At 36.9% G+C, this 27,500-nt stretch overlaps 1 protein-coding gene across 4 annotated transcripts in view; it reads left to right on the top strand.

Annotated features, from left to right (window-relative positions):
* Window positions 1-27,500, top strand: part of LOC135216326 (cAMP-dependent protein kinase catalytic subunit 1) — a 794,959-nt gene that overhangs the window by 604,296 nt on the left and 163,163 nt on the right. The window contains exon 1 of one of the 4 annotated variants that reach the window (XM_064251503.1): window positions 209-2,628. The exons of the other annotated variants lie outside the window; for them this stretch is intronic. Within the exon in view, the coding sequence (XP_064107573.1) occupies window positions 2,115-2,628 (514 nt within the window). The 5' untranslated portion in view covers window positions 209-2,114. Of the gene's footprint in view, window positions 1-208; window positions 2,629-27,500 lie in introns of those variants that run through there. 4 annotated transcript variants of the gene reach the window in all.

Below are 27,500 nucleotides of genomic sequence, written 5' to 3'. Positions count from 1 at the left end.
CTCTACCCCCCTCCCCCTTTCCTTCTTTCCTTCTCTCACTCTCTCTCTCTCGCAAACTTACTGCCAAGTGCCAGTTGATGCCAGAAGTGAGACCGTGTAAAGGCTTTCGCATGTTCATCGTACGATGGACTTAGAGGCGGGTTGTTACCGATAGTTAGTAGTAGATACCCGGTGGTGCCCACGGGGCAAGGGAAGAAGGAAGGAAGGAAGATAGGAAAGGCTATCGGTGCCATCGAGGTGGTGTCATGTGTTCGTGCGTCTGTGTGTGTGTTTCGCCGATTGTTGTAGAACGGTGTCACCTGCCGTGGTTTGAGCAGTGTTCGTTAACCTGCCACTTCGCGCAGGCTGCCTACAACTATACTTCTGTGCAGGACAGACGAAGTGGAGTTAGATACCTTCCTCTTCTAGAGCATAGATATACAGTCACATGAACCTGGAGACGGACGCCATATTATAGAATATAGATGTAGTAGAAGTTCTCTGTGATTGCAAACACCGGAAGTGGGTTGAGCACCTTTGCAACAAAAGGTTTTGCAAGAAACGTGTCATCATACATTTAGGTCGGCCATAAATGTGTGGATGTCCTGTGTCATTGTCGTATACATATCAGCCAAGAAATGAGTATATATAGATATATATTTTTTTAGAGAGAAAGAAAGCAGGTGTCCCATTCGACAGGTGATGGGTGAGCAAGTAGCATCTTCAAGGGTGCCAGGGTATACTAGTAGTAGTAGTCTTAGCGGCCCGAAGTGGGGTGGTGGATGCGTCTCTTCTGGGGCGTCGCCGTGTTTACGGGTCTAGTATCAGCTGGTCCGGACCTGCATCTAGACGGTCCAAAAGGAGAGGGGCAGGAAGCTTGAAGCGAAGAAGAATATATTTTATATATTTAAAGAAAAGCCATAAAACCTTTTCAGTTCAGCTAAAGATTGGAAAGAAAGACAGTTTCCTACAGTTGTGGAAGTGTAAACACTGACCGGCCGTGTTACTTACTCCTTACACCAAATTGATTTCACGTGGTGCCCTGTGGTTTCCATTTTGGTTATTTGGTTCCCCTGCGGACAGTGACGATGTGGATTGAAGGATACAGTGATGATAGATTAAAAATGGACGGGGGGAGGTGCAACACACGATAGATTTAAGGAAGAACCCACGACGGTGGGAAGAACTTGAGTGAAAACGTTTGGTTTTGTGATAGAATTCGCATCGAGTGAAAACGTTTGGTTTTGTGATACAATTTGCAGAGTGAAACCGTAGAAGTATCTTGGAGTGAAACCGTTTGGTTTTTTGATACTATATATGTAGAATTTAAGTGGAGCCAAAACGTCTGGTTTATTGATACAATTCGCACAGAGCGAAAACGTTTGGCTGTATGATAAAATTTAGGTAGAGTGAAGAAAACGTTTGGCTTTATGCTACAATTCACTTAGAGCGAAAACGTGTGGCTTTATGATACAATTTACGTAGATTGAAAACGTCTGGCTTTAATGATACAATTTACGTGAAGTGGAAACGTTTGGTTTTATGATACAATTTACGTGGATTGAAAACGTTTGGCTTTATGATACAATTTAGGTGGAGTGAAGAAAACGTTCGGCTTTAATGATACAATTTACGTGAAGTGAAAGCGTTTGTGCTTTATTGATACAATTTACGTGAAGTGAAAACGTTTGGGCTTTGATGATACAATTTAATGGATTGAAAACGTCTGGCTTTATGATACAATTTACGTGGATTTAAAACGTTTGGCTTTAATGATACAATTTACGTGAAGTGCAAACTTCTGGCTTTAGTACAATTTACGTGAAGTGCAAACTTATGGTTTTATGATACAATTTACGTGAAGTGAAAACATTTGGCTTTATGATACAATTTACGTGGATTGAAAACGTTGTGTTTATGATACAATTTAGGTCAATTTAGGTGGAGCTAAGAAAACATTTGTCCTTATGATACAATTTACGTGGATTTAAAACGTCTGGCTTTAATGATACAATTTATGTGGATTGAAAAACATTTACGTGGTTGATCGTCCGTGAGCAAGATGGAAGGCAAATCAGTGGTGGAGGAGGAGACAGTCTCCCTCACGATTCCTTCCCACTGCTGGGACTCCGGGAATGAGGATGACTGCTCTGACGACGCCGTGGTCCTCTGCATCGCCCCCTGCTACGGCTCCGACTCTGATGCAACCGACGCCGAAGACGATGACGATGACGACGACGACCACAGCAACGCCGCGGGGCACGACTCGGGCATCGCCGTCTGCCGCCCCAGGGAAGGGGAGCTGGCCGACGTCGTGGCAGCCGTCGACGGTCATCTCGTCGTCGCGGAAGCCCAACAACGACGACCGCGACGATAACAACAACAACTCCGACGGGGAATCCGAGGAGTACGACCTCTACGACGGGTACGAGTTCGGTGACACGGACGAGGACGACTACGAAGACGAGGATGACGAGGGCCGTCCTCAGATGCGCCAGAGGGAGGGGATGGACTTGATACCGTCGGCCATCCGCCCTTCGAAGTTGCTGCCCAACAGGCGGAAGGCCCATCGGTACGAGGATTCCGATGACAGCGGGGACGACGATGACGTCAGCGATTCTGAGGATGTCGGGGAGGACAAGAATCCTGGTAATTCTATCTTCGCTTCGTTGGTATATATATGAGTAATTTAGTATATATATATATATATATATATATATATATATATTATATATATATATATAGTATTATAAATTTTATGTATATAATATATATATTTAAAATTTATTATGAGTAAATTAATTAAATGCGAGCATAATCTTACGAAGGTAGTAATGAATTGCGTCTTGAAAAAAGGAAATGCGAAGCTATTATTAAAAGATTATGCATTTAAATACGGCATTTAAATACGAGGAGAATCTTGCAAAAGTAGTAATGAACAGTATCTTGAAAAGAAAAGGTAATGGGAAGCTATTATTTAAAAAAAAATCATGCAGAAGATGAAGAAGAACACTATTCAAATGGCACAAGCAAGAAGCCCCCCACCACAGTGGCCATTGACTTGAAATTGAAGCTCCCAAAAGAATATTAGTTTGGTGTTTATTAGAAGAAACAGGATTCGAAGTAGTGGAGAGGAGTTATTATTGTAAGGAGCCCATAAAAAGGGTTGTTTTAAGCTGCGTTTAGATACAAGGGCGGGTTTTTTTGTGTGTAAGGTTCCATCGCTTGCAAGCAACATGTTCAAGGAAATGAGGTTTGGTATTTATTGAGACGTGGACGGCGTGTCTAAGGCAAGAAGAATAGAGGGAGAGCGTCATTAAAACCGGTTTTGCGTCGCATTCAGCTTAGAGGAGGGGACGTTTGCTTGTATCGGGTTGCATTTCAAGCAACTTTTATTTTTTTCACCAAGGTTCACGGTGTTCCTTGGAAGCTAGTAAAGTTTTTTTTTTTTTCATTGAATTTGTTTTTTGAAGTCGTCCTCGTGAACTTCTCGGCCGTTTTCGAAAACCGGTTCTGTGCAAATCTTCGCATTAAAGAGGTCCTGAGAAACTGTTCTCTTTTTTTTTTTTTTTTTTTTTTTTTTTTTTTTTTTTTTTTCTCAAGTTGTTCACGGAAGGGTTCGTGCTGTTATGGAAGAGCCAGCCGGGTTGCATTACCCGGATCGGGTTTTAATTTTGGGTCGGTTAAGAGGAGGAAAGGACGGGGGAAGTTGCATGACGTTTTGGTTTGCAGGATAATCATGTTGTTTGAGTTACTGAAAAAGACTCATTTTTATCTTCGTCAGCGTTACGTAGGCAGGGTATTGATATTTCGTATCAGACTTGGATTTATTTATTTTTCCTGAATATATATTTTTTTTCATTTCTGTTGAAACGAACTTTTAAAAATTTCTGCCGAATGGAATTTTATAAAATTTCTGTTAAATAGATATTTTATTTCTGTTGAATCGATTTTTTTTTAATTTCAGTTGGAACGATTTTTTAAAAATTTCTGTTGAATGCAATTGTATGAAGTTTCTGTTAAATAGATATTTTATTTCTGTTGAATCGTTTTTTTTTTAATTTCTGTTGAAACGATTTTCACAAATTTCTGTTGAATGGATCCTGTTTTTGCGGAATCGAATTTAGTAAAATTTCTGCCGAATCGATATTTTTTTTCTGTTGAACAAAATTATTTTTATTCCTGTCACTATGAAAATGTTGCTATTAAAGAAAACCTTGTTACTCCATTTGCTTTTGGGATATGTGATATTATAACATTATATTTCCTACTCCGTGTCGATTTTTTTTTTAAAGAAATGATCATCGCTTGTTTTGCGTTTCCGAAAATTATTGCCAATAATCGACTTCCAAGTTTTTGTACTTTTTTATCCATTCATAGGAAAGAGACAATAATATGCTCAGACGTATGTTAAACCCCTAGCTATGTTGATTTGTAGGTTTTGCACGAGGACATTCGGCCAATGTTTTTATAAAAGAAGGAATGTCACCAGAAGATTGTGACAGTTCAATTACCCGTATTTCCATCGCACAAGGCGTGGCAGTATCTTTCCTCTCCTTGCATAAAATAAACAGTTCTTTTTATTGTTAAAATCTTTGATTATTGTTAAGAAATATGCATCGTAGTAGCTTTGAAATCTTCTATATTTATTAAAACATTTATCATGTTTATTATTACATTTTATTTGTTATAACGTTATTATCATATTATAACGTCGCTTCTAGATTTTTAACTGTTTCGGTTCTAAATTTTTAACTGGTGAGGATCTAGATTTTAACTGTAAAGGTTCTAGATTTTTAATTGTTTAGTCTCTAGATTTTAACTTATATTCTAGATGCTTGACTGTTTATTTCTAGATTTGTAACTGTTTAGGTTCTACGTTTGCGACTAGTTCCTCGCTGGCCGAGTGGTTTTCGAGCTGGGCTGCCAATCCGGTGGTCTCAGGTTCGATTCCCGGCTCGGCCAACGCGGAATCAGAGAAATTTATTTCTGGTGATAGAAGTTCATTTCTCGATATAGTGTGGTTCGGATCCCACAATAAGCTGTAGGTCCCGTTGCTAGGTGACCAATTGGTTCCTAGCCACGTAAAAATATCTAATCCTTCGGGCCAGCCCTAGGAGAGCTGTTAATCAGCTCAGTGGTCTGGTAAAACTAAGATATACTTAACTTTACGTTTGCGACTGGTTAGTTGTAGTTTTTTTTTTTTACTGTTTAATTCTTATACTTTTAATTGTGCGAGTGCTAGATTTCTCGCTGTGCTAGCCCAGTGATTTTGATCCTTTAGTTACGTAATCTAGAAAAAGAATTTTATTCGAAAATAGGTCCGTTCACACGTTTTATCTGCAACTCGGATGCAATACGAATCTCCTCGTTAAGCATTTTCTGCTGAATTCTCTCTCTCTCTCTCTCTCTCTCTCTCTCTCTCTCTCTCTCTCTCTCTCTCTCTCTCTCTCTCTCTCTCTCTCCAGGATCCTGAAACTGAGTTTCTTCCCTTTGCTTTTGCCTTATGAAAGTTACACGTAGTCATTTATACAGAGGCGAGTTATTTTCCGTAAGAATTGAGTTTTTAATACATTTTTGTTATTGGCTGGTTAAAGTGTGGTAGCAATACCAACCCGTACTATTTTTTTGTTCACCTTTATTAAAAGGAACTGAGATGTCTTACGTGAGATTTAAGGCTTTATGTAGATGTATTATTGTCTGATTAAAATTTTATGGTAACATAAACTACTTTTTTTTTTTTGTGGGGGGGGATCTTCAGATCAAAATTCGGGTAGCATAAGTAACCCATACATTTATTTCCAGGTCTATTAAAAGAATTTGTTGTTAAGTAAACTGGTTTTTTGAGGGATTTTAAAATCAAATTTAGCTATTGCAACCTGTTCAATTTATTTATTATTATTATTATTATTATTATTATTATTATTATTATTATTATTAGTTATTCTTATATTAGAAGTCGTACCTTACGCAAAATGCGTTTTTTTTTTCATGGGGATCTCAAAATAAAATTTGGTAACCAGAGCAACTCGTACGTACAATTTACTTTTTTTTTTAATCTATTAAAAGAAGTCGTACCTTACGTAAACTGCTATTTTTTGTTTCTTATTTTATCATTTGTTTTCGGCTCCCGAGTGTTTTCTAATTCCCTTTATTTGCGTTGAATCCAGGATAACCCGCCAGGTATTTTTCATGGGCTACCCTGGCATTTATGCTCATTTTATAGAGGTTATCGAGTATTTAGTGTTGGTGCTCTTACGCAAGAGCTTTCGCTGCGCCCTTTTGCAAATTGTAGTGTATACTTGATTTTCGTTTCTGTTGCCTGCTTTGAAGTGCTACAAGTCGTGTTCGTGAGTCTCTTGTTTGCGTCCATTAATGAACAAGTAGGTATTTTATTAGTTAATGGGTTAGTTTTTTTTTATTTATTCATGTACAAGTAAATCTTTTTATTTATTCATTTATATATTTCTATTTATTTCTTCGTCTACGAAGTATTTTGCCAAGTTTTTAAGAGTGTAGTTTTTTTAAATTGAAACAATTTTTCTTTGCAAACTTTTATTTCCATATTTGCTTTTGTGTAATTATTATTATTATTATTATTATTATTATTATTATTATTATTATTATTATTATTATTATTATTATTGATTTTTTTTGTTCTATCACAGTCCTCTAATTCGACTGGGTGGCATTTCTAGTGTGGGGTTCCGGGTTGGATCCTGCCTCCTTAGGAGCCATCACTTTTCTTACTATGTTGCGCCGTTTCTAGGATCACACGCTTCTGCATGAGTCCTGGAGCTACTTCAGCCTCTAGTTTTTCCAGATTCCTTTTCAGGGATCTTGGGGTCGTGCCTAGTGCTCCTATGATTATGGGTACGATTTCCACTGGCATATCCCATATCCTTCTTATTTCTATTTTCAGGTCTTGATACTTAAAACATTTTTTTCCCTTTCTTTCTCTTCAATTCTGGTGTCCCTGGTATTGCGACATCAATGAGTGATACTTTCTTCTTGATTTTGTCAATCAACGTCACGTCTGGTCTATTTGCACGTATCACCCTATCTGTTCTGATACCATAGTCCAGAGGATCTTTGCCTGATCGTTTTCTATCACTCCTTCAGGTGTTCGAACCACTAATTACTGCAAGGTAGCTGGTGTTTATTTTTTTATTTATTATTATTATTATTATTATTATTATTATTATTATTATTATAATTATTATTATTATTAGGTTATTTTTGAAGAATCCTGTTGAATAAAATGGCAGAATTCAGCGAATTAATCTTAAATATTATCTTTTCGATTTTTCATATTACTACTCTCTTCTCTGGGTTAACGTTGTCTTAATAATTGGCCAATATTCATACTGGGAGAGATTATTATTATTATATTATTTTATTATTATTATTTTTGTTGCTGAATAAATCGTATTCAACGAAGTGCTATATTTGTAGGCGTTATTTACCGCGTGTCTGCAGTGACCTCCAAAATACTTATTGCCCACTGCCCACTAAAAAAAGTAATTGCAATAATTTATAGGCGTGAAGGTGGTAAGGACTTTTGACTTTTGCCGACGAGCGAACAACAGCAGCAACAGCTGGTTGGCGAGGTCTTGTGATAATCATAATTGTAATCTTAAGTTGATTATTATAACTTGAACTAGTGAGTGCGGGTATAATTATAATTTGCTCCGTTTCTGAAAGGTCGAGATGAGGAATGATTTTTTGGGTATGAGGATTTGGCTCTCTCTCTCTCTCTTCTCTCTCTCTCTCTCTTCTCTCTCTCTCTCTCGTCGAATGCCTTTCTAAAGATTATTATAATTACTTTGATTATTGTAACTCTACGGATCTGTTGCACATGCTACTTATTAGCTCTGTTCATTCGACACTATATATTAATATTGATAATAATAATAATAATAATAATAATAATAATAATAATAATAATAATAATAAGTAAAAATAAAAAAGCAAAGTGTGGTGATGATATAGTTTCAGAAAAAAAACTCTGCTAAAAAAATACTTTCCGAAGGAATTTGTAATTTGTAGTTTAATGTCCATTTTATCCTTTATATATTTTCCTTTTCTCCTTACGTTTCAGTCATGTTCTTTTTTATTTGCTTTTTTCCCCCTTACTTTTTCTAAACTTTTCAGTTGCGTCTGTTAGCATTATTTTGTCAATTTTTAGTCAAGTAATGTGTAGCTTTTTTTATTACTATATATATTATATATATATATATATATAGTATATATATATATATATATCCCCCATATATATATATAATCACTTACGAGTTCCAATAATAATTTCACCCCCTGGTTGTGACTTCATTCGTATGTATTGTCACACTTGGCAAACTTGCCCTCTATGTTCATTATCATATTTTGCCTCTTTACTTCTGTCAGCCTCCAAGAGTAAGTTTCTCTCGTTCGTTATTATTCTCTTTGGTGGCTTTGATGTAAAGTAAACGTTGAATCTGTGAGATTATATCTAAATTAGGTCGTTACATAATTTGTAGATACTAGGCGAAAGTTTAATTGTTTTTTCTTTTCTTTTTTTAATAAACGAACTTAGGTGAGAGTCATTGAACTTGCCTCCGTATTGATGTGCATTTAGTATATTCCAATTTGTGACCACTATAAAATTCAGCAATGTTTTTTATGTAAACACTTTAAAGTAAGTTGATAAATTGGCTTTTTAAAATTATTTAATCGAATTTGGGTAAAACTAATTGAACTTAAGTCCGTATATGTGTCCATTATAAAATCCTACCTTGTGGCTACGACAAAATATAGCAATGGTTTATGTAGTCACTTTGAAAATGATGAATTGGTTTTAAATACTGTGACGTATTGTGCCATCCGAATGCCTGTGTGTCGGCGTGGTGATTGTGACTACAGCAAGCAGTGACTAGTAAATCCATTATAGATAGCAACGAAACGCAGATTTAGAAAAGCATATTTAGAGATTGCGTTCGACTATTCTATATTAAATCCTATGTATATTAAACCTTATAAACTGGCTGAGAATAAGTTCCCTGCTGTTGCTGCCGGAAGAAACAACTACTTTGGGCCATCTGTGATTTAAGTGTGACTGTGTTATCTTAGATAATGAACCTTATCTTTGTCATGGAGCCAGTGTCAACAGCTATTAAGGCACAGGAAGTGGGCTGCAGATAATTAGAGTATTATTATTGGTTTCTAAGCAAGTTTACGCTTCACGCCTTAGAGCCGTGTTGGAGTATAGATATCAAGATGGCCTGACCATAAATCTTGAATGAATGAGCGAGTGACTTATTCAGTGCGTGCCAAGTTAAATATTTTTGAAGTAAAACGCAGTTTCTTTAGGTTAAGTGCTTGAGAGAGAGAGAGAGAGAGAGAGAGAGAGAGAGAGAGAGAGAGAGAGAGATTCTGCTGAAAGCGAAATTTAACAAGAATTATATGTTTTGCCACGTCTAAGGGACTTGACTGATCGTCTAGTGAATTAATTGGCTTTGTGATCAAGTCTGGTTTGTATTCCTTTAAAAGTAGTTTTATTCAATTATTAATTTATTTGCGATCCCTTGGTCTCTACGCAGTCGCAGTCATTGCTAATTGTCCACTTTCTCAGAGGTGGTTTTTTGTATCTTCTTAAATGTTTGAAGCTATTTCAAGCCCTTGTTTTTTCACCCAAGACATTCGCGTAAATGGCTAGAAATAGAGTTGGGGTAGAGTCAGTAATAAGAAAAAGGAGAGAGAGAAGGAGAGAGGAGAGACGGAGACGTCGTGGGTTGATCGAGAGGAGATGAATAGAGAGGGAGATAGGAGGGGAGAAGATCGAGATGGAGATACTGTTCGGAGAGAGACCGCAGGATGGAGAGACGAGAGGTTAAGGAGAGAGAGAGCTGTGGCCTGGATGAATTACAATTCCTGAAAAGGTTTCTCGACGTGGGTGACTCTGCAACTATTGGGAAAGATTATCCTATCAATTATCTATGCCCACTTCTAATAGCACGTCGTGAAGGCTGCTTAATAAGATGTGAAAAGTCCAAATTGCTGGCAATTAAGAGATGCAGCAGAAATTGCCATCTCATCGTTGCAACTTAGAGCAGAACCTGTTTGCAATGAAGGTGCTCTCTTGATTCTTGTGCGGTTTTGCAAATCGCCCTTTATTATTATTATTATTATTATTATTATTATTATTAATTTTTTTGTGGTGTGGGGGGTGTTGTTGTGTGTGTGGTGGTGTGTGTGTGGTGGGGGGGGGGGGGGTCTCTACCCACAGTCCTCTAATTCGACTGGGTGGTATTTATAGTTTGGGGTTCCGGGTTGCACGCTGCCTCCTTAGAGTCCATCACTTTCTTACTATATGCGGGGCCGTTTTCTAAGATCACACATCTACCTGCATGAGTCCTGGAGCTACTTCAGCCTCTAGTTTTTCCCATTTATTTTTTTATATACATATATATATAATATATGTTATATATATAGATATATATATATATATATATATATATATATATATATATATATATGTGTGTGTGTGTGTGTGTGTGTGTGTGTGTATGTATGTATGTATGTATATATATGTATATATTCAAACGTCATTCGGAATTCTTTAACCAGTCGATAGGATTCGACCCAATGTTTTTATTGAAAACTCTCAGGAGAGAGAGAGAGAGAGAGAGAGAGAGAGAGAGAGAGAGAGTAGAGGAGAGATAGGGGGGGGGGTCTATTGCCTGAATTTTTTTGTTTTATATTGTAATATCGTGTTTGGAAACGCAGCTGCAAGAAGTCAACCAGTTTATGAATATTTTGAGCTACATCGACTCCAGTCCTTTACGCCAATTCTCATTTGGCAGCTGCATTATAATACCAGACATTATTCTGCTCAATTTTTTTATAATGTTCATGAAGTTTATTGGTCGTCCTCACCACGGGAGAACTGGTTCTGAAGTTGAGCATTTGTATTACGTTACCTGAGGATTTTTTTTCAGGTGAACATGAAGTCTTAGGGACCCCTTTTTGTGAGAGGAATTCTCTCAATTGTTTAGCTAGAAGACGCGATATAAAATTCTAGCGTTCTTAGGGAAGCATCCGTGTGGCTGGGTTGGCCTTGGTAATTTCTTACGAAATGCTTTCCCTCGCGAAAGTTTCGCGGCTTTCTGTCACGGAATATTGCAGAATTTGATCTCTTTGTGGTTGCTGCGACCGGTTCTCTCTCTCTCTCTCTCTCTCTCTCTCTCTCTCTCTCCCTCCCCCCCCCCCCCCCCCCCCCGTCTCTCTTCTCTCTCTCTCTCTCTCTCTCTCCCCTTTGTTTTAGTGAAGATTTTACCTAACCATTGTTCTTCTCTCGCTCTCTTTTCATTGTTTTTATTGAAGGTTCACCTAACTTATTGCAATTCTCTCTCTCTCTCTCTCTCTCTCTCTCTCTCTCTCTCTCTCTCTCTCTCTCTCTCTCTCTCTCTCTCTCTCTCTCTTTAAAGGTACTTTATAGACTTATCAATCCGGGAATTTAAATGCGAAATTATAACTCATTCGCGAAGTGTTTGCAATTCAAGCGAAGATGCAGTACATTACTGCCCTAATGCAATTCAACTATTATTTTAATATTTTATTTGCATTGTTGAATTATTATTAATTTGTTTATCCGGTTTTTTTAACAACTGATCTCCTCTTTCAGTATTTCCCCATTACCTTTTGTTACTTCTTTCGAATGAACGCTATAATATTCACTAGAAGCTTGTATTTCAATAATAATAATAATAATAATAATAATAATAATAATAATAATAATAATAATAATAATAATAATAATAATAATAATAATAATAATAATTCTGTATTCCAATTCCAGTAATTTCTTCTTGTTAACATTTCAACGTGTAAGTTTGAATTTCAAGTCAGTGGCTTCTTCCATGTGAATGAGGTAATAATAATAATAATAATAATAATAATAATAATAATAATACATTCCAGTTCCTTTCATTTCTTCCTGTTAATCTTTCAATGCATGAAATAGAATTTCAAGTCAGTGGCCCCTTGTGGGCTGGGCTTCTTGCATATGAATGAGGTAATAATAATAATATATTCTAATTCCTTTCATTTCTTCCTGTTAACTTTTCAATACCTGCTGGTGCACGGGAAACTTCCCGAAGCCTGCCAAGATAGACGGTGCACAGAGTCAGTAGAGATTACTAGAACCCGAGATTCAGTCCAACCCGAGATTTTCGGACGCTTTCCTTCCCCCCTCTGCCAAAATTGATAAAGGATTTTAAGGCGTGTTCAAGATTAACCAGGGTTTAAAAAGCTCGTCTCGCGCGGTACGCGTGAGCTCTCTGTGAGGGATAGTTGTTGGTTGTGCCGTTTCATTATCTCTCTCTCTCTCTCTCTCTCTCAATTTTCCGGTACCCGTGCGCTTGCTATAGGTTGTTTGTGGTCGTGCAGTTTCAGCTCTCTCTCTCTCTCTCTCTCTCTCTCTCTCTCTCTCTCTCTCTCTCAATTTCCTGTGCAACTTTAGATTACAATTTTATGTGATACCAAAAGCTGGGAGCTCGCTCTCTCTCTCTCTCTCTCTGTTACTACTTGGTTGCGTTGCAGAAATATCAAGTTAAAAGAGCATCTTTCTTTCCATCCTCTCTTACCAATTGTTTCGTAGTCCAAACTGCGAAGTTTCCCTCTTATTTTACTGTCATTTTCCGTTTCAGCGCTGAATGACCACATAGGTCCCAGCGCTATTTGGCCTTTGATTTAAATTAATACCTTTGATGATATACAAGGCATTATTGGATGTCGTAATTACATTATGTTGTCCCAGTACCAGCATAGCAATGCCCTGCAAATTGACATTATTTTAGACTGCGAAATCTCTCCTAAGAAGACTTCCTGTCTGACTCGGCATCACGATTTGAAAGACGTCGAGAGCTTGAGGAGATGAATGAACGGAAATCTTTTTCCTCTCCTCTTTCGACTCCTGACTATCAATCGGGCGGAACTGTCATAAGGCGTCTCGTCACCTCTCACTGCTAACTGCTGGCGCCCCGTTTACTTTGTCTATATATAAGTGAGGCCTGGCATATACACAGAGGGTGTCAAGATATATGGGCTTGAAGGTGTTACATAGCTTCTTCCCTCACCCCTCTATTATTTTTCGCTTTTTTTTTATTATTTTTTTAAACAAGGGTTCATCCTTCTCAAACTGTCCGTCTTTGAAATGGCCTTTTTTCCTCCGAGGTTTATCTTTTACATATTCCCCCACCCCACCCCCCACATATCACCACCCCCCCCCCCCCTCTTTTTGCCGGTTTGATTTTAGTATATAGTTAGACACTTTGATGCTGTCACTTTTGGCACCTGTTACGACTTCGTGTTGTAAAAACCGTTATATCGTGTTAGACCCGTAGTAGGGGAACTAGTGCCATCAGTGCACCTCACTGACTGGACTGTACGCATTATTTAAGGTTTTTAGCGGCGTACCTTCGGCCGCTAGCTGCAACCCCTCTCATTTTACTGTACCTTTTTTCATATTCTCTTCCATCTTGCTATCCTGCTTCTAACAATTGTTTCGTAGCGCAACTGCTTTGAGGTTTTCCTTCTGTTACACCTTTCAAACCTTCTCTACTGTTAATTCCCGTTTCATTGCCAAATGACCTCATAGTTCCCATTGTTTTGCCTCAATTCAGTCTAAATTTCTCTCCCATGACAGTGTGTGTGTTGATGTTAATGGAAATGATAGGTATTGCAAAACCCAGGATTATTCATCTTTTATTATGTTGGAGCCAAAGAATTTTTTCTTTACAGCAATTGCTGTAAGAGATGTTTTTATTCAGTTTTCCAGACTTTAAAGAAATGTTGTACTTCAATGTACGCGAATAGAAATGTTGTACTTCAATATACAAGCGGAGAAAATGTTGTACTTCAATATACACGCATCGAAATGTTGTACTTCAATATACACGAATAGAAAATGTTATACTTCAATATACACGCATCGAAATGTTGTACTTTAATATACACGAATAGAAAATGTTGTACTTCAATATACACTAACAGAAAATGTTGTACTTCAATATACACGCATCGAAATGCTGTACCTCAACATACACGCACTTTAATTCTTTTTCAATCAATTTTTTATGCGAAGTATAAATTAACAGGTACAGATAAAAATTTATTGGCAAGGAAGACGTAAAGATATAAGTATATGTATGTAATAATGTGCTTTTCGTATGATGAATAAATTGAACAAAGAATTTTTTGTTGCAGTTTTGCTCTACTAACCTTCCGATCTAGATTCACAGGTGTTTCGTACCTGTTCCTTTACACCTGTTGATTGGGAAAAAGGGTTATCACTCCATCCCCCCCATCCCAGCCCATCCTGTCCCATCCCTGGGTTCCTGGAAGTTGTGTTTGTCCCCATCTAAGCTGTTTCCACCAAGCTAAAGAGTGTACGGCGCGTTGGTGTTGGTCTTACAGGCGAGCATTGCAGGGAACTTGGAGGAAAAATTGCGTTATGGTACATCTACCTACAATATGTGTGTGTGTGTGTGTGTGTGTGTATGTATATATATATATATATATATATATATATATTATATATATATATAATGTCCTAATATCTAATCTATCTACCTCGATATTTATTTATAATTAATATATTTTCATATATGCCTTAACGATAGATAGATTAGGGAACACTCCTCTCTCTCTCTCTCCTCCTCTCTCTCTCTCGTTCTCTCTCTCTCTCTCTTTTTTTTTCTTTTTTTTTTTTTTTTTTTTTTTTTTTTTTTTCTCGTTTTTTTTTTTTTTTTTTTTTTTTTTTTTTTTTTTTTTTTTTACGAGTTTCGGTCCCCGCGGGATTTCCTGCTTCGGTATTTGTAAGAGGTAGTTGAAACCACACCTGCTGTTAGTGGGGCAAGTGCTGAATATTAACACCTGTTCACACAGGTAGCAGAAGCATTGGCGCACGTGTGGCGCTATTTATATACATCTACTCACCACCTGAGCTCTGTACACACGAATTTTAACATCAACTTGAAGGTTTGAGCGTTGAACCTCTTGGTTTAGATTGAACTAACTTGTGGATGTATTTTGATAAGTTACTTATTTTTATTTAATAATTTGTGAATTTATTTTTCCTCTCTTACTGTATTTCCCATTACCTTCTCTTACTTCTTTCTAATGAACACCATGATATTCTTTGGAAGCTTGAATTTCAAGTTAGTGGACTCCAGTGGTGGAGATTGTTCCTTTTGAATAGGGCTCATCTTCTCAATAATTAATAATAATAATAATTTTTAATAATAATAATAATAATAATAATAATAGAATAATAAATAATAAAAATAATTAATCAATAATATATGCAAGCAGTGATGACAATTTATTGCTCATGATTATTTGCATAGTTGCTTAAATTAAAATGCAGTTCGGAATACAGCATTTTTTTTTAGCGCGTTTATTGTTAATTTTCACGAATAAAGAGAGTTCCATACATCACTTTTTTTTTTTTATCGAGGAATTACGGGCTGTATGTACCCCATTCTGTTATCTTTTTTAGATCTTGTGAGGGTATGATATATATATATATATATATATATATATATATATATATATATATATATATATATATATATATATATATATATATATATATATATATATATAATTGATTGTCAACTGTAACTTCCCTCGTTGGATATTATTCAGCGAATGTAACTATATATATATAGTATATATATATATATATATATATATATATATATATATATATATATATATATATATATATATATATTATAGTTACATTCGCTGAATAAGTATCCAACGAGAGGTAAGTTACAGTTGACAATCAATTCCAAAAATGCTGTTATGGAAGCTATTGTGAGGAAAACAACTCTTATCATATTAATCAAGGATTATCTTTCATGCTTATCACCTCTCCTCCTCCCCCCTTATTATCTTGATCATGCACTTTGCATGCAGTATTTTAAACTTTTAAAAAGTCTTGCTTCTATATTTAAATCGCTGTATTCACAAGTCGTATATATGTATCCAATTACTATATTTTTAAGAAGCTGTTACTGTCTGTAGTTGGTTTGAGTCAGTTGTGATAATGAAATTTGAGTTAAGTTATTTGAAATAATGTTAACAGTTCAGAGTTTGACCAGTCCTAGTTATGTTATATATTTAAATTTCACTTTCTATTTTTTTATAATAATATACTGTTTTTATTCGTAATGTAACGCATCTTTTTTTCCCCTTTTACAGGTAAGTAACGAGTGTGAGAATTACAGAAACCTCTTTTTTTGAGTGGTATGAAGGTGGCGACCGCTTCTGATGTGTAAGTTGCTAGAGATTTTTATTTTTATTTTGTTTCTTGAAGAACAAGCCAGTGCAAATTTTTCACTCATACTATATTACTTTTAGTTAGTTTTACTCTAGAGACTTTTATTCAAAATGTAGTTGGTTTTTTTGGGGTTACCTTTTAAGTTCTATAATTATCTGTTAGTTTCATGGAATTGATACACAAAAGCCTGTATCATTTTACCCTTAGGGAACGTAAGTTATCCATGTGGTTGCTGTATCCTTACAGCATAGTCGATCTCATTAACCCTGTAACCATCCCAGAATGAATACATTTATGTAACTATTCCAGATTGACTTAATTTCATGTAACCGTCCCAGAATGAATTCATATCTTTAAAGCATCTCAGAGTGAATTTTATTTCATGTAACCATCCCAGATTGAATTCATTTCACGTAACCATACCAGAATGAATTTTATTTCATGTAACCATCCCAGAATGAATTAATTTCTTGTAACCATCCCAGAATGAATTAATTTCACGTAACCATCCCAAAATAAATTCATTTCTTGTAACCATCCCAGAATGAATTCATTTCGTTTAACCATCCCAGAATTAATTCATTTCAAAGAACCATCACGGAATGAATTCATGCAACCATCAACAGAATGAGTTCATTTCATGAATTCGTCCACGAATGTTACCCGTAATTCATCAGGACTTAGTATCTTGAAACCAACGCGAAAATTTTCACAAAAGTTTTAACTCAAAAGCCGCCAATTTATTTCTTTTTCGTTTTAACACGAATTTTCACGGATGGAAAATTGACACATCTTATAATTGGACCAGTGAAAATTCGAAAGACTCACATATCGTTAACTCGTCGGCATATGTTTGTTTGTCGTTTGTCTTTCCATTGCATCGTCAAGTTGTTCACGTCGATGTATTTTGGCCTGGTTATTCTGTTGCTGACTCTCAAGACCAGCTGTTTGATGGTGTATCCTTGTGTGTGTATGTGTTTTTTTTTCTTTACTCGTGCGTGGTCGGTCGTACACACAAAGATATATACACATTATATACTATAATATATGATTTAAAAATTGTGTATACATACACAAAGATATATACGCTTATACTATATATAATTTATATACGTATGTAAAAAATGTGTATATGTAATATATATATCATTATTTTGTAGACACTTATGCGTATTTATTGTAAACAACCACGTTTCGAATTCTGGCAGGCGTAGAAACACTTATCAGTTATAATTTGGCCGCAAATGCTATTATTAGCTATAGATATAAGTGCGAGTAAGGTTTCCAGTGTATATAGTAGTCTTCTGAGCTGTGGGTTCGGGTGTCATCGACCTGGAAATAGCCAAAAATAGGAGCTGTTCGTCGGATGGTGAATATGATCTTTTGTTTGTATATTAGGCGTGTGATATGTAGCTGCCTCAGTGGTGGTGGTGGTAGCCTTGCCTACTAGCGGTTCTTATGCCTTTCACAGGAATCACAGACGCATTCATTCTCTCTCTCTCTCTCTCTCTCTCTCTCTCTCTCTCTCTTCATATTATGTGTGTTTTTTATGTATGTGTATGAGAATTGTTTCTTGCCAACCGTTTTAATATATTAGGGCAAAGACTCTTGGCTTATTATAGTGACTTGTGTCCGTGTTAGCTCAATCTAAGCTTTTATCAGGAGGAAACAGTTTATTGTTACTTTGCACTACATTTGTTTGGACCCCCCCCCTCTCTCTCTCTCTCTCTCTCTCTCTCTCTCTCTCTCTCTCTCTCTCTCTCTCTGGCTTTTGTACGTCTTTGTTGCCTAAATTATTAAGTTTTATGTAGTTTTTTTTATTGTATTATTCTCTCTCTCTCTCTCTCTCTCTCTCTCTCTCTCTCTCTCTCTCTCTCAGTAGTATCCTCAAAATATCAGTAGTGCCCTCTGATTAGTAGTAATACTTTCAAAATATTAGTAGTACTCTCTAATTATTTGTAATATCCAGTAAATGTCAGAAATACCCGCAAAATATCAGTACTATCATCAGAATATCAGTAGACCTTCAAAATATCAGTAATGCCCCCAAAATATTAGTAGTACCCTCAAAATGTCAGTAATGCCCTCAAAATATCAACTCTAACCTCTAATTAACTGTAAAACTCTCAGATATCAGTAGTTCACTCAAAATATCAGTAATACCCTCAAAATATCAGGAGTACCATCAGAATATCAGTTCTACCATCAGAATATCAGTAGTACCTTCAAAATATCAGTAATACCCCCAAAATCTCAGTAGTACCCTCAAAATAGTAAAAATGAACCAACAAAGCACACGATGACATTATTCTAAATACAAACAAGTACAAATCTTTGTTTGTTTAAGGTTTCGTTTTGTGGAAGACGTTGAATATTTAAAAGAGTTATTTATGAGCGGAGGACCTTTTAAGGATCGTGTAAGCAGGACCCACTAACTTGGTGGGTCCTGCGTGTAAAGGAACGAGGCGTATGCCCAGTATTGTCGACGAATGTAGGAGGTAAACTCATTGAAAGGTCCGCCTGCTAATTTTCTCTTCTGCTCTTAGCGTGAAGGCGGTTCTTATGGCAAATGGGGACGTGGGTCTCTCTCTCTCTCTCTCTCAGATGAATGTGTATTCATTTGCATATTTATTTTTCATTTTTTATTTTTTTAAAGATTTATTATTGATTTAAGTTTTCATACCCAGGTGCTGTTGTTTGTTAACAGTTATATGCGTTTAATTATATTTGTTGATTATGCATATTATATATTTACGTATGTATTTTAAACAGCAAATATAATTTGATTTGATATAAAATTTATCATACCTTGTGTTTAAATCACACCCAAAAAGGAATTATGATTCAGCCTAAGTGCATCTTCCCCAAGCCAGGGTTCAAACTGGGGCCTTTGTTTTTAGATGCACCGATAAACAGTCGACTTCGATCTCTCGGCTGTCAAGAGAGAGATATGAGTTGATATCGACTCTGCCTTGTATAAATATTAATGTTTTAGTCGTGTTCTGTACTGAGAATCTGCATCAGACTCTATCATTGTAGCTGATTGTATCATGTAGTTTTCCTTTCAGTGTATGTTATATTGTCGTTTCTTTTTCCCTCGTGGATTTTGTCCTATTTTTTATATATGCATTGCGTTCCATATTTTCGTGATTCAGTTATACATATATATATATTATATATATATATATATATATATATATTATATATATATATATATATATATATATTGTTACATACCATGACTTTCCCATAAGTCCCCTTATAGTGGTGTGTCCCATCATGGTTCTCCCTACTCTCCGGCGAGAGCAGCAGCATTAGGAGCAGCATGACAGACTGCAGCTGGCACGTGAAGATCAACAACAGGATCATCAGCAGATGGCTACATGTGTGTGCGTGTGCTTGCGCACGCGCGTGCTCGGGCTAAGACCACCACCTCCGCCACCACCTGTGAAAGAGAAAGAGAGACTAAAACCGGGCATCATCATCATCATCTTTTTTTCTCTCGACCATCCCTCTGTTGTTACACATGATTAATCCAACTCTTGTATTCTGGGAGTAGCTCGTCCAAAGAAGTGCCAGCAGCAGCAGCGACTTTAGCCTCTTGGTTATATACTACTTGCTACAACTCCTTGTCAAGGGGGGTGTCAAGCCAGTTGAAGGATGCTGCTTCTTCGCGTTGAGATCCCGTTTACAGCTGCTTTGCTGTTGAGGGCATAAGTACTGTGCCCATCATCGGGTAATTTTGTAAGATGGCCTGACGGACTGACAGGCACAGACAGACTTATTGGCCAACATAATAAGCGTCCCATCTTTTATTCTTGTCTTGTTTTCTTCATGTGCATTTTCTGTATAGTTTCTTGTAGTAAACTGGAGACTGTCGATTGCGAATTTGTCTTTTATTTCTCAAGTGAGACATTGGTCCTTTTCAGATTATTACAACTGTGATGAAGTTGTAGTTGATGAATCATCTGATCATCATGGTAGTAACACCATTCACAGTGGAAGCTCTTGAAAGTAATTGATGAACGAAGGATGACAGTTCTGTTTGGGTTCAGGAGAATTAAAGAATAGTTTGAAGTAGTTGCTCTGTGTCAGAAGACACACTTTTGTATATATCTTATTTCTGTTGGAGAAGGTCTTAGTTTTATGTTCTGTAATAGTTTTCCCCTTTATTGTTAAACCTGGACCCTCCATAAATTGCTGTACAACTCAGCCAGAACACACACTAGTCCCTGTATTCCGAAATAGAGCACACTAGGCAGAGTTCTTTTGCCCCAAACTTTCCTCTGGTACAATTTATACTGTGGTAATAAAAGTGTTTCCTTGACCGGAAGAATCTAGGAGACAATCCTGGGTAAATTTAAGACTTTGGAATTTGCCAAGAGACATTTCACATCATGTAAAGTGACTTCCGTACACGTAGCCGATAATTTAACTGTTTAAAGAAGGCATCTGATATAAGGAAGATCAGGATATAATGGTTCAAATATTTTTTGGCTGGGATTATCGAAAATGGTTCTGGAGGAATGCTTGTCACTGAATTCCACGTTGTCTTTTAAGTTGAAGTAATTTATCTCCGTAAACTGCCCTGCAGCACGTCAGCTGTCGAGAGTTAATAAATGCTTGGGTATCCCCTGTAAAATATAAGTTATACACATTTATCTCCAGATATATTTTGATAATTACAGAAGGGGGAAAGGTTATTCCATACTAGAGCTGATGCTTTGTTTTCATTCCTTACTTAGATATAAGATGGCATTTGCCCCTGGCAGTAACCTTTATAAAAATAGAGGCTTGTTTTATAAGGTTAGGGAAAACTGTGTGTGTGTGCTTGTGCGTGTGTGTGTGTGTGTATGTGTGTGTGTGTGTGTAAGAGAGAGAGAGAGAGAGAGAGAGAGAGAGAAGCAAACATATGTCATTGTATGAAAGCAATGAGATTGTCTTAGTGAATTTGGCAGCGGCTTCAAAGGGTCAGAATCACTTGTCATACGGTATGGTTGGCTTGGGAAGTTACGGAGGTGAAAAACAAAGGAGGAGGAGGAGGAGGGAAAGGAGGAGGCTGTGCTTCAGTGAGACCCTTAATAGGATTTTTGCCACGCGATGGGCTCTGTAAAGGAAGCCTTGTTATGGTGATCAAAGTTCGATCCTGCTCGTGGAAGCGATGAAGATACTTTGGTTGATGTTGTTGTTGGGGCTAAGTATTTGTAGGCGATTGTACCAGCCAGTATTAATAACCATATCAAGCACATGCAATGTAAAATTGTGTGTAGTGCATAATGTAGTTGATGGAACTTAGTGAAGACAATTTTTCTAAATAATGAGGAGGACACTTAGTGTGTAGAACTAGCCCTCTATATGCAGAATGTGTTAATGCATTATGCGCGCTAATCTCGGCTTGTATTCATACATGTACACTCGTGTTATTTGCAAGTATTCCTTCAAGGGAACTCCGTTATAACCCATTGTGTGTCTGTTGACGCAGACAACTAGCTATTAGTCGATTGTTGCTGGTCGCAGACGAGTTGTGTGTGTGAATGTTAGGAACTGCAGAGAGGGAGTACTGCTTGCTATACGTGCGAAAACGTACTCTTAAATAGCTTGAGATATCTGCTTGACCCGGCGAGATTTCGACAGTAAATTGTTTATTGCTTTGTAGTCCATCTGATTTAATTTATATATTTATTTTTAAATTTTCCTTCTGAATTCTGTTCGTTGTCGTTACAATTAACATTGTGGACACTCGTGTCTACAATTGAGACGTCATGCTATTTTTTGGTCAGTTTCTCTTTCGTCGTTTGAGGCGACGCGATAGATGAGGATTTGTTTATTTATTCACGTCTCGTGTGTGTGTGTGTGTGTTTGTATGTGTGTGTATACTGTCTCTTAGTCTCTCTTGTTGGTACTTACGCCAGACTGCTTTTGTCGCCTGCCAGTTAGTTGCTTGTCAGAGTATCCTGGCAGAGAACAGAGTAAAAATGGTTTTATTTGTTTAAGATTGAGTTCTGTTGACGCAACAGGTCGAACCTGCCTGTATCTCATTAATTTTGATCAGACTATGCGTTGCTTGTGAGAAATGACCCCCCCCCCCCCCCCCCCCATTCTATTCATTCAACTCTTAAATCAAGCTTGCTTGTTAAGGGTAGAATTTAAAGGTGTATTGCTCCCATTGCAAGTAGTGCATGATATAACAAAAATATTTTTGTAATCCAGCTGGGTCTGGGCGAAAATTTATAGCTTGTTTAATCTGCGCTGTTCAAAGAGCGTCAGTGTTAATTAACGCCCATTTATCTGCCTGGCCTTTGTATATCTGCAGCAGTGAATGGTGTGGGTTCAGGGATGCTGATATTCACGGGATAAGACACAACTGGAATTAGGTGATGCTTGTTTGTGGCGATTATTTTCGTGCGTTTAATCTTCCCTTGACGCTGCTTATGATTGTTACGGGTTCAGCCTTGTTGAATATTCTGTTAAGGAGGAAATCAGTTGCATATTTTGTTTTTCAAGGATCACTAACCGGCTTATTCACAGTGATAACGGCGCGAAGGAGTCAATGGTCTCTGATAAATTCTGCTAGGAAAATTACCCTCATGGCGGTTTGATACTGATTTTACGGGTTCTTAATTCCCGATTACCATTCCTGGTATTATTGGTTGATTTACCTCTATTCACATGGGCATAATGATAGCTTTTAAATATATTTTAAACATAGTTTGGGCAAAATAGATTTTAAAGTTAGATGTTGTTGGGTCAGCATAAATTTAGCCTAAGAGAGTATAGCCTATTACACGTAATGTTATGTACGTACAATATTCGAGTTTAAACATACTAGGAACCTTAATTACATGAAACTGTATGTATATTTGTCCTGCATATTTTCATGCGAACGGGTTCAGTTAAGTATATTTGTGAACAGAACTGTACTTATGTTGATGTATATTTCAGATTTTGTTCAGCCATTTCTAATGTGATTTATGAAGAAGAATAATACTTTTGCGTGTGATTTTGTTATATTTTCCCTCCTTAATAAATCATAGACAGGAACTTTCTAGGTCTTTCTAATTAGAGAGTTCTTGTAAAGTATTTTATGTGTCATAGACCAAACCAACATCTCACATGTCATTATATGAATATTATGAATTCATTTAATCAGTAGCACTGTTTTTTCACACTGCCTAAAACTGTATGAAATCAGACAGTAACTCTCTCTCTCTCTCGGTTTTTTTTTCGTTTATGAGTTGGGTAGATAATTATGACCGTCTTTCTTTGTATCGTTATCAGTGATAGGAGCAGCAGTCAGGTCAGACTCTCTCTCTCTCTCTTCTCCTCTCTCTCTCTCTCTCTCTCTCTCTCTCTCTTCCAAAGGATGCAAGAAGCATCGTGACGCTTCACGTCCCGAAATCTCTCTCTCTCTCTCTCTCTCTCTCTCTCTACTCTCTCTCTCTCTCTCTCTCCCCAAAAAAAAAAAAAAAAAAAAAAAAAAAAAGCGTGTCCGGGTTTCTTACTAGTTTCCGGGACGCTGGTGAAGGGAGAACTATTACGGTGTGTGTGTGTGTGTGTGTGTGTGTTTTTTTTTTTTTTTTTTTTTTTTTTTTTTTTTTTTTTTTATGAATCGGCGGTTTTGTATTCGGTCCCTGAGAGGGAGCATCGTAACGTAGTACTCTCTCTCTCTCTATCTCTCTCTCTCTCTCTCTCTCTCTCTCTCTCTCTCTCTCTCTCTCTCTCTCTCTCTCTCTCTAATTCGGGATGAAGGAAGAACCAGAATGATTAAATTTTTTTATTTACATTTTTATGAATCGGTGGTTTTGTGTTTGGGTCCGTGAATGGAGTATCGAAACGTAGTTTCTCTCTCTCTCTCTCTCTCTCTCTCCTCTCTCTCTCTCTCTCTCTCTCTCGTCATACTATTTTGATCTTAATGTCTTGTGTGTTACGTGAAGTATAATTAGCCCTCATAGTTGACTGTTTTACGTCGTACACTTGAGAGAGAGAGAGAGAGAGAGAGAGAGAGAGAGGAGAGAGAGAGAGAGAGAGAGAGAGGGAGAGAGTAGCTGACTGACAGACTGACTGATTTCATACAGTGTTTGGCAATGCGAAAGAGTCGGTATTATTCATTATATGAGCCCATATGCTGATTTGAATCAAAATTGACGAGAGAGAGAGAGAGAGAGAGAGAGAGAGAGAGAGAGAGAGAGATCATGTTGTCGTCGTAGGGGTCCTCGATAAAAAAAAAAAAAGTTGGATTGAAGGAGGAAGCGAGAGCGAAGAGATTTAAAAGATTTAAACTGAGATGTTTCAAGATCGAAGCGGATTGGTAAGTGATCGAGAGCAGAGCAGAGAGAGAGAGAGAGAGAGAGAGAGAGAGAGAGAGAGAGAGAGAGAGAGAGAGAGGGGGGGCGTTTGGTGGTTCCTCCAACACCAATTTAAAGTTTGCGTTTGTGTGCGAAGTAGAATTGGGTCATTCTTTTGGCGAGAGAGAGAGAGAGAGACTTGGTTGTCTGATGGTATACAGGCTGTCCATAAAGTCCCAGTACCATTACAAGTATTTATTGCACAGTATGGTACTGGGACTTTATGGACGCCCTGTATATTTTATGGAAATGCGTCGAGCTCCGTTTTCCATTGAACGTGGTCCTAATATTTTTGTGTGTCGCTGCGCACTTCCTCGCAAATTGTTTGGCATTGTTCTCTGTTGCCTATTTAACCGTTCACTTTGTGGTATATTGGGTCTTCATCTTGACCCATTTACCCACGAACCATTCTTTTCGTTTTTTATAATTTGTTGAATTCTTACTATGTCGGCTTTGGGAATGTTAGGAAAATGTAGGTCCTTTTGTTAAAACTGAAATTTGTGTGACTTTTCCTGCTGTATTAACTCAAGTCATCTCTTGACACATCCACGCATATTTTTATTTATACTTCACCAACAGTGTGTTTGTACGCACACAAACACAAATCACACTTATTTTTATTTGTAATTCACCTATAATTTGCTTGCATGCACACAAATAAGTACACACAAAACACTTATTTTTATTTGTAGTTCACCTAAAATTTGCTCGTACACACTAACTCTCTCTCTCTCTCTCTCTCTCTCTCTCTCTCTCTCTCTCTCTCTCTCTCTCTCTCTCTCTCTCTCTCTCTCGATGGCGGTTCACAGAACTGCAAGCATTCTGCAGCAAAATAAATGAATCATTAAAAGAAACTTTAAAAGACCTAGTTTCTGCATTTTCCAAGTCCATATCTCTAAGCGATGTTAATTCCTGCTATCTTGACGCATAAAGTGAGATGTACGGCGAATCAGGACGGTTTAAGCTGACTTTTAAGCGGAGTATACTATAAACAAAGTACCACGCTCATTGAATTCCCTTTTATATGAATCAGTCGAATAATCTTTTAAGTCTGTCGAAATGAGGTTGATTCGATCTGATAAGTATTCTTCATACACTTCTCTAAAACAGTTTTCCTTTTATTTCAATAGTTTACATATGTTTTTATCTATTTTTTATTATTATTTTTAATTTATTTTTTCTTTTATATTAACTGATCTCTTCTTACTGGATTTCCCTAAAATAATTCTCCGTGTATTTCGATAATTAACTTTCGTTTTTATTCTTTTATTTTTTAATTAATTACACATTATTTCTTTGCTAGTAAGTGATCTTTCTACATATCCTTATAACTTCTGTTTACGTCTTTCAAACCCCATGTTTTATTAAAGCTTAATAAAACATGGGATGGGCATGTTCTATATGGAATGGGTTTGTCTTATTGAATAATAATAATAATAATAATAATAATAATAATATAGATCAAGCCGAAATGAGTCACTAGCTTGAAATTCAACCTTCCAAAGAATATTCCAGTTCATTATTTTGGGTGTAAAGAAAGAAAGGTTCCAGGAACGTTTGAAAGGTTCCAGAAACATTTGAACAATTTCTTTTGCATTGAGGGCTAAGAGGTCGACACCTATAATTACCTGGCTACAGGTGTGTAATTAGTTGGGGCCAGTTGTTGTTGTTAATTATGTTCTCGTGTGGAAGTTATGGGGGGGTGGGGGCTTCCCCCATTAAGAATACGCTCTTCTAATTACTTCTCGACCGAGTATAGGCTTCGGGGTGTTGTGATAAGTGTCGGCGAAAATCTAGTGGAATTTAATTATCTTCGTGTGGTTTTTTTGTGTCTTTTGTTAATTGTGGTATTGTAGGGCTAACCCTTACATAAAGCAGGCTTTTGTGTTGTTGTTATTATTAATTATTATTATTATATTATATTATTATGTATTATTATTTATTATTAATTATTATACTGGAGAAAGAAACACAGTAATGGATAGTTTTATGAATATATATTTGTACCCATTCACAACTGTGGATTTGTCTCTACATTTCAAGACTTGTGCTTCTTATTATTGTTATTAAAGGAAATTTTATGTTGTATGTACGATCACTGTTAAACATTTAAGATAACTAACTAAATAGTCTCTCTCTCTCTTCTCTCTCTCTCTCTCTCTCTCTCTCTCTTCTTCTCTCTCTTCTACTCTCTCCTCTCTCTATCTTCTACAATCTTTCTTTAAGTATTGTTACAGAATGCAGTTGTTGAGAACTCACAAGACGATCAATTGTACCGTATTTATTATTATTATTGATTATTATTATTATTATTATTATTATTATTATTATTATTATTATTATTGAGTACGCTTATGACCTAGGAATGTTTCTTGCGCAATTTGAAGTCAGTTTCAAGCAACAGCTACTGGAAATGGTTAGTTAATTAGTCCATTTCTTGAAGAATTCGTTGCACCCAAGTTTAACCCAGGCCACTGCTGGACCTGATACTTATTTCACTGCCGTGGGTCTCATCCAAATTATAGAGAGGGCACAAGGTGTGAGAATCGAGTGGGAAGTATCCACAACCAATCTTTGAGGTGGTATGGGGACAAGGACTTATAATTAAAAACACAAGTTGATGAATTCAGAGGGTTTGCCGGGGATAAAAAGCGCTCTCTCTCTCTCTCTCTCTCTCTCTCTCTCTCTCTCTCTCTCCTCCCCTCCCTCTCCCTCTCTCTCTCTCCAAGATGGCGTCCTCTTTGATCGTCTGTGCATGTAGGCGATGATATCAGATTGTCTTCGAGTTGGACTTTTAATGTCCGTTACTCTGCCATCTATCATTCCACCCTAGATGGTGCCATATAAGA

This window comes from Macrobrachium nipponense, chromosome 6 (genome assembly GCF_015104395.2).
Source record: "Macrobrachium nipponense isolate FS-2020 chromosome 6, ASM1510439v2, whole genome shotgun sequence".
Classification (NCBI taxonomy): domain Eukaryota; kingdom Metazoa; phylum Arthropoda; class Malacostraca; order Decapoda; family Palaemonidae; genus Macrobrachium; species Macrobrachium nipponense.
The sequence above is the reverse complement of the archived record's forward strand: the minus strand, read 5'-3'. Positions and strand labels throughout refer to the sequence as shown.